We start from the raw sequence: 6598 nt of genomic DNA, 5'->3' as shown, positions 1-6598 counted from the left end.
GAAGGATTTTAAGAAGAGTGATATGATCAGATTTGTAATTGAGAAAATTCCTGACCACAGTGTGAAGCACAGATTAGAAGGGGGTAGGTGCCCCTCTGAGAAGACTTTGGGGGTTAGTTAGCAAGAGAAGTTGTGGTTCCAGGAGAGATGAGGGTAGGGTTTGGGTGGTGGCCCTGCTCCATCTGCTTGTTCTGTGAGTTTTTACTGTCCTGAGATGCCAGGTTCATGTGGATAGTGTGTTCTCAGCAAAAGGTGATACTATGGAAGGCCCAGAGGGGCCATGAAGGTTAGGTTAGTCCCAATGCCAGCCTTTAATGGGGAGTCAGGACCTGTTATGTGAAAAGGGGGTTGAAGATACTGCTCTTCTTCTCAGTTCCAGTTTTGCCATCTCAATTTCCCTCACTTTAAGAATAAAGCCAAGCTTGGGCCGCCCGGTGGTTTAGCGGTTAAGTGCGCGCGCTCCGCTGCTGGCGGCCTGGGTTCGGCCGGGGCGTGGGCGCGCACGGAAGCACCGCTTCTCGGGCCATGCTGAGGCCGTGTCCCACATACAGCAACTAGAAGGATGTGCAGCTACGACAGACAACTATCTACTGGGGCTTTGGGGGAAAAATAAATAAATAAAATTATTAAAAAAAAAAAAAAGAATAAAGCCAAGCTTGATTAAGCCTCCTTAAAAGCAATTATCCTCTAGCTGGGAGCCCCCATCCCATCTTTACCCAGGGAAGAGCCCAGAGCACCTGCTGCCAGTGTAGGATCCTCCCTGCCACACTGGCTTCCAAAATCCTGAGCCACCCAACCTGGCACTGGAAAGACAGAGGAAGTAGGGCTTCAAGGAGGTGCATGGCCGTGCCCATCTCAGATTCTGAATACCTGACCTCTGATCTGAATGTGTGACCTTGGGCAAATCACTTCCCCTCCCCGGGCCTCAGTTCCCTCATCTGCAAACTAAGGATAGAGTCCCAAAGTCCCTTCCAGCTAGGAGTGGGGCTCTCAGTACAGCTGGCGACGCTCGCCCGCGACACTGCGCCAAGCCCCCAGGTGGGCGCGGGGCGGGGCGCGCCAACGCCGGATCGCGAAAAGAACGGCGCTGCCCGGGAGGAAGGCGGCGACCGCGCGGCAGCGCCCCCCACTCCCTGGCTCGGCGCGGCGGCCCGGGGGCCACGAGGTTACGTAAGGAGGCGGGAGGGGGAGCGGGCGGGGCGGGCGCCGCCCGAGCGCGGCGGCGCAGCCCCCGGCGGCCCAGCCCCCGCCCGCCCGCGCCTGGCGGCGGCGGCAGCGGCCCCGCGCAGCCCGCGGAATGGAGCGGCGCCGGGGCTGAGCCGGGCGCGCACGGGCCGCCGCATGTGCCGCGCGGGGAGCGGCTGCGGAGCGGGCGCAGAGCGAGCGCGAGAGGCCCGGTCGGAGCGGCCCCCGGAGCAGCGCCGGAGATGGGGTGAGTGAGCCCGCGCCGCGCGCGCCCTGCGCGCTCCCCGGAGGGGCTGCGGGGCCGCGATTCGCGTCCCCGGGCTCGGAGCCCCCGGGCCGGCTGGCTCTCGCTGCCCGCGCCTGGAGCCTGGAGCGAGCGCGCAGCCGGCTCCGGAGAACCTGGGGCCGCCCGACACCGCACCCTCCGCCCCGGCGCGCGGACACCGGGCAGGGGCGCCCCGGCCTGGGCGCCAACTTGCGGCTCCGCGTCCAGTGGCCCTTCCCCTCTGAGCCCTTCGGGCGAGGGGGCACCGGGCAGGGACAGGCGCCCTGGCCGGCCTCCGTGCTTCGGCCATTCCGCCGTCGCCTCGCTCCCGGGCGCGATCAACTCCAGGGCCTGTGTTTGTGAGTGTAAGAAGCAGTTGGTCGTTCTCCACGATTGGATTTATTGCAAACAAAATGGAAATCGAAGTTTTCCTGGAAAAGGAGCACGGCAAATAATAATAAACCCCCAGCATAGGAATAGTGGACTTTGAGTCTGCTTTGAGATGGCTGAGGATGCTGGATGTCTGTAAGGAGCCTAGGTGAGGCTTCAGTCTTTGAAACAACTGAGTGGATGCTCAGGAGAGAAGTTGAAATACTCTGTCGAAGTGACTAATGCTTCTGAGTATATAAAGTAATTTAAAAAGCAGGATTGATTTCTCCTTGGCGTCTTTGTGATCAGTAGGCTCTGTGAGTCAGGGAGCCACTGTACTAATAACACAGTTAACTCCTCAAGTCTGCTCACCGATGTGAGCACACGTTGTTGATGATGTGCCCGTCCCTATTCAGGGAACGGTTATTGTGCCCATTTTACAGATGAGGAAACTGAGGCCTGAAGTGGTTCAGTGACTTCCCCCAGGTTGGGAAGCTGATGAGCGCTTGTAGAAGGGGGGCACGCTGTGCGTAGGCAGAGGGGAAGCCCCAGCCGAGCAGTGGGCCTGGGGGATGGGGTGGCTGGGTAAGAACCAGAGTTCCTGAATCTCTGTGTCCTCTGCTGCTGAGCTCAGCGTCCTTCTCATGACCCAAAGACCTCTGCTTGGTGGGTCTAGAGATCTTGCTTTCCTGTTTGGGACTGGTGAGGAGTGGAAAGGGGCAAGGTTGTCCTGGTGGCCTGACCCAGCTACCATGGGTCAGTGGCTTTATTGTGCATGACTCCACCTAAGTTTCTGGGGTCATTTTACCCATGAGCCTTATCTATCAGGTCTGCAAAGTGTTTGGAGGAATCAGAGGCAGACCAAGAGGAATTTTGAGAAAGGGAAGTGTGAGGGCTCTGGGCCAACAAGAGCAGGTCAGGGGACAGAGTGGGCCAGGAGATTTGCTTAAGATGTCGATGCCCATCCAGGAGATTTCACACATACAGAAGTTGTGGGTGATCTTACCAGAGGCACCCTGGCTGGGAAGCAGTTTTCTGTAACATTCCAGTGACCCCTTGGTAGATTATGAAAGGGCTGCTCTTTGAGCAGTGGGAACCTTTGAGGCTCTCAGATTTCATTCTTTAAAAAAAGATATGTACAGGAAGAAGGAGTTGGCAAATGTAGGTCTCAAGATGGAAGATAAAAGGGATCTGGTAATTTTAACTCTCTCTGCAGCCCCCTTTCCCCAGCCAACACAAGACCAACCCAACACATTTGCATGATCAAAAACAAATATTGAAACTCCGACTGTGGTTGCCATCAAATAGCTCTGTGGAAATGAGAATGTTTACTCATTAAAGCTTGAAGAAAATGTCAGAAAATAATTTTTGTTTGTGGAGAAGCCGGGAGGAGTAGCTTGGGGATTTTATTTAAACATGGAATATGTCTTGCATGTAATTTTTTTTTTTTTTTTTTTTGTGAGGAGATCAGCCCTGAGCTAACATCCGCCAATCCTCCTCTTTTTTTTTTTTTTGCTGAGGAAGACGGCCCTGGGCTAACATCGGTGCCCATCTTCCTCCACTTTATATGGGATGCCGCCACAGCATGGCTTACCAAGCAGTGCGTCGGTGCGCGCCCGGGATCCGAACCAGCGAACCCCGGGCCGCCGCAGCGGAGCGCGCGCACTTAACCGCTTGCGCCACCGGGCCGGCCCCTGTCTTGCATGTAATTTTAACATCATCCAATAAATGTCTATTACTCACTTTTGTAGGTAAGGGCTGGTTTGTAACTCCTACCTACTTCTGTCATTTTTAATATATCCACTTCTTCTATAATTTATGTGAACATACAAACCATGGTTGTAAATTGAGATGATGCTAAGTGCTGGATAAGCAGTTCAGACAGAGGAGGGTGGAGGGAGCCGTTTTACCGGAAAATAGAACCAATGTCATCCTTCCCGAGAGTTAAGTAGGATGGAGGGGAAGAACCAAGAAAGGGCAGCCAGTAGAAAACCTCACTGTGGTCCTACAGCTTTGTAATCGCTCTGCTGTGTAGACATGATCAGGATTTAAGAAAAGAAAATCTGAGCTGACCTCTCCCCACTTGAGATGCTTTTCCTCATTCAGACGTTCACTGCTCGTTCCCGCTTCTCTTCTGCGAAGTGCTTTGCGTTGTGTGTGGTTTCCCCAGTACGTTCGTGTTCTCACTCCCCAAGGCAGCTGTTTTGTAACTTCTCCCCTCCTCAGACCTCTCTCTCCTCCCCACATACACTTTGCCTCCGTTTTCATTGACAAGAGAGGAGCCACAGACCAAGGCCCGCCTCACCTCCCCACCATGCTTACCGTTCAGCTTGCAGCTGCCCCTGCATTTCCCTTCCCACCTATTTCACTGGATGGCCAGTCCCTCCTCTTGTCCTACCAGAGGCCCGCCCCTTCTGGGGGACTGTCTATTCCATCTCTTCTCACCTTGTCAGGGAGCATTTCTCCTTTCACCTCCCTCTCTCTCCAGGGTCTTTCCCGTTAGTACGCGAACATACTTTAGTTCAGTGCTGTCTAATGGAACTTTCTGTGCTGATGGGAATGTTCTATGTCTGCAAGGTCTGATATGGTTGCCACTGGCCACATGTGGCTCTTGGGCACTTGAAATGTGGCCACAGTGACTGAGGCCCTGAATTTTTGATTCAGTTTACATTTGAATAGTCACATGTGACTAGTGGCTGCCTCATGGGACAGCACAGCTCTAGTGTCTCTCATCTTACATCCCTCTCCTGCTTCTGTTCCACTTCTTTGCTCCCCTTCACCTGAAAAATATCTCAAAAATATCTCAAAATATCCAAGCCCACTGTGTCCATTCATTTCCTTTGCCTGTGGGTGCCTTGTTCACCCTCCACACTCTGCAGTCTATCTTCTGCCCCCACCTCTCCACGGAAGCTGCCAGGGTCACCGATGACCTGCGCGTTGCCAGATCTCTTCCCTTGTCTTCATTCACCTCTCACAGTGGTCCTCACCGACAGCCGCTCCCTCCTCCTTGAAACAACTCTCTCCCAGCTTCTTGCCTCCACACTCTTCTGGTTTTCCTCTCACCTTCCTGATGATTCCTTTTCAGTCTCTGCTGGTTGCTCCTCTGCCTAACCTCTGAATGATGAGGTTGCTTAGGGACTAGTCCTGGTTCGTTTTTGCTGTCAATACTCTTGCTAGATAATGTTATCCCATCCACCTCCTCACCCCCAGCCCCTACCCATGGCTTTAAATACCATCTATATGCTGGTGACTCCCGTGTTTTATTTCTTAACATAGCTCTTTCTCAGGGCTTCTGACTCTTGTCCGTGCATGGAGGTCTTGATATTCCCTCCATTTCACTCCTTCCCTCCGTCTTCCCCATTCCAGTCAGCGGCCCCTCTGTCCACTCACTTGCTAAGAGTCATCCTTGATTCTTCTCTCCCTGTTGGAGGAGGTCATCGAGAGGACGTTACTGCTGGTTGACCCGTGAGCTTGACCCGAGCAATCAGAGGCTTCTCACTTCCCCCTCTGTCCTTGGAATGTACTTTCTGCCCACTGTTCCCATGTGGGAACTGTTCCAAGGACATAGCCTTGAGAGAGTAAGGTGTTGTTGAGGCCATCTGGACTGAATACGTGACTGAACCCAGTCAAGGCCTCTATATAAACTTTTGATTCTGGCAGGTGGGTGTGGAGATCTACTCGTCTTGCAGCCACCCAAGACAAACCTCATAAGTAAGTTCCCTTGTTCATTAAACCTGCCACCTTCCCATCTGGAGTGGTCTGCCTCTCTCTGTGGTCTCTCCTTGCCCTCCGTGTAAGGGGGACAGTTTACGAACCAACACACCTTCCCCTCCCACGTCCAGGCTGTCAGTGGGTCCTGTGGGTTCTACTTCTGGGACGTATCTGGAGTGCATTCACCTCTCCCCATAATCATAGAGCTCCCACTCTAGTCCTGCCCACTGTCACCTCCTTCCTAGACTAACTTCCAAACAGGCCCCCAGCTTCCACTCTAGGGTGTCACCATTCTCCACATGGGAGCCCAAGTGACCAGCTTCAAAATTGCAAATCAGATCACATCGCTCTCTGCCTTAAACACCCAGCAGGGGCTGGCCTGTGCCCTGCCTCCAGCTCTGCCAGCCATTCTGCCCGTCCCTCACTGCCGTCTGCTGACACGAGCCTCTTCTTTTTCTTGCCCTGCCGGGGGGTCTTTGAACTTGCAGTTCCCTCTGCCTGGAATGCTCTTGCCCTGGCTCTGCAGATACCTTCCTCCTTCTCATCTTTTGGATTTCGACATCAAGGTCACCTGCTCAGAGTCCTTCCTGACTACCCCCCCTACTCACTGACATAGCCACACCTCTGTTTCCCTCACTTGCTCACCACAGCACTCCTGCAATCACTGGGCTTTGTTTACTTATTTATAATCTGTCTTCCCCAGGGGCATCCCACAAGGATAGGTCTCACCTTTGTCACCAGTGCATCCCAACACCTAGCACAGTGTCTGGCCCCTAATAGGCCCCCAACAAATGTTTTTTGATTGAGTGAGTGCTTGAATGGGGTGGGCAGCCTTGCTTGGATGCTGGCCTGGAAGTTGTGGTAATTTTTGGATTGCCTTCTATATATCTTGCTTAACTGAGAGTGGCAAGGGCCAAGAGAGAAAGAATTACCTTTGGATGCAGGTTTCTTTTAATGCTAAAGCAAGCCATTTAGCTTTTATTGTGACTTGGGTTAATATTCTGGCCCTTGGCTGTCATCTGAGTATTGGGGTTGTAAATTATCCTTTTACTCGCCTGCAAAAGGCTA

At 53.4% G+C, this 6598-nt stretch overlaps 1 protein-coding gene across 2 annotated transcripts in view; it reads left to right on the top strand.

Annotated features, from left to right (window-relative positions):
- Window positions 1-1202: 1202 nt before the first annotated feature.
- Window positions 1203-6598, top strand: part of HOMER2 (homer scaffold protein 2) — a 70655-nt gene continuing 65259 nt past the window's right edge. For both annotated transcript variants that reach the window (XM_058542548.1, XM_058542546.1), the window contains exon 1: window positions 1203-1432. In XM_058542548.1, the coding sequence (XP_058398531.1) occupies window positions 1428-1432 (5 nt within the window). In that variant the 5' untranslated portion in view covers window positions 1203-1427. The remainder of the gene's footprint in view (window positions 1433-6598) is intronic.

The sequence above is a fragment of the Diceros bicornis genome, chromosome 5 (genome assembly GCF_020826845.1).
Source record: "Diceros bicornis minor isolate mBicDic1 chromosome 5, mDicBic1.mat.cur, whole genome shotgun sequence".
Lineage (NCBI taxonomy): Eukaryota > Metazoa > Chordata > Mammalia > Perissodactyla > Rhinocerotidae > Diceros > Diceros bicornis.
This window is presented reverse-complemented; position numbering and strand designations above follow the sequence as displayed.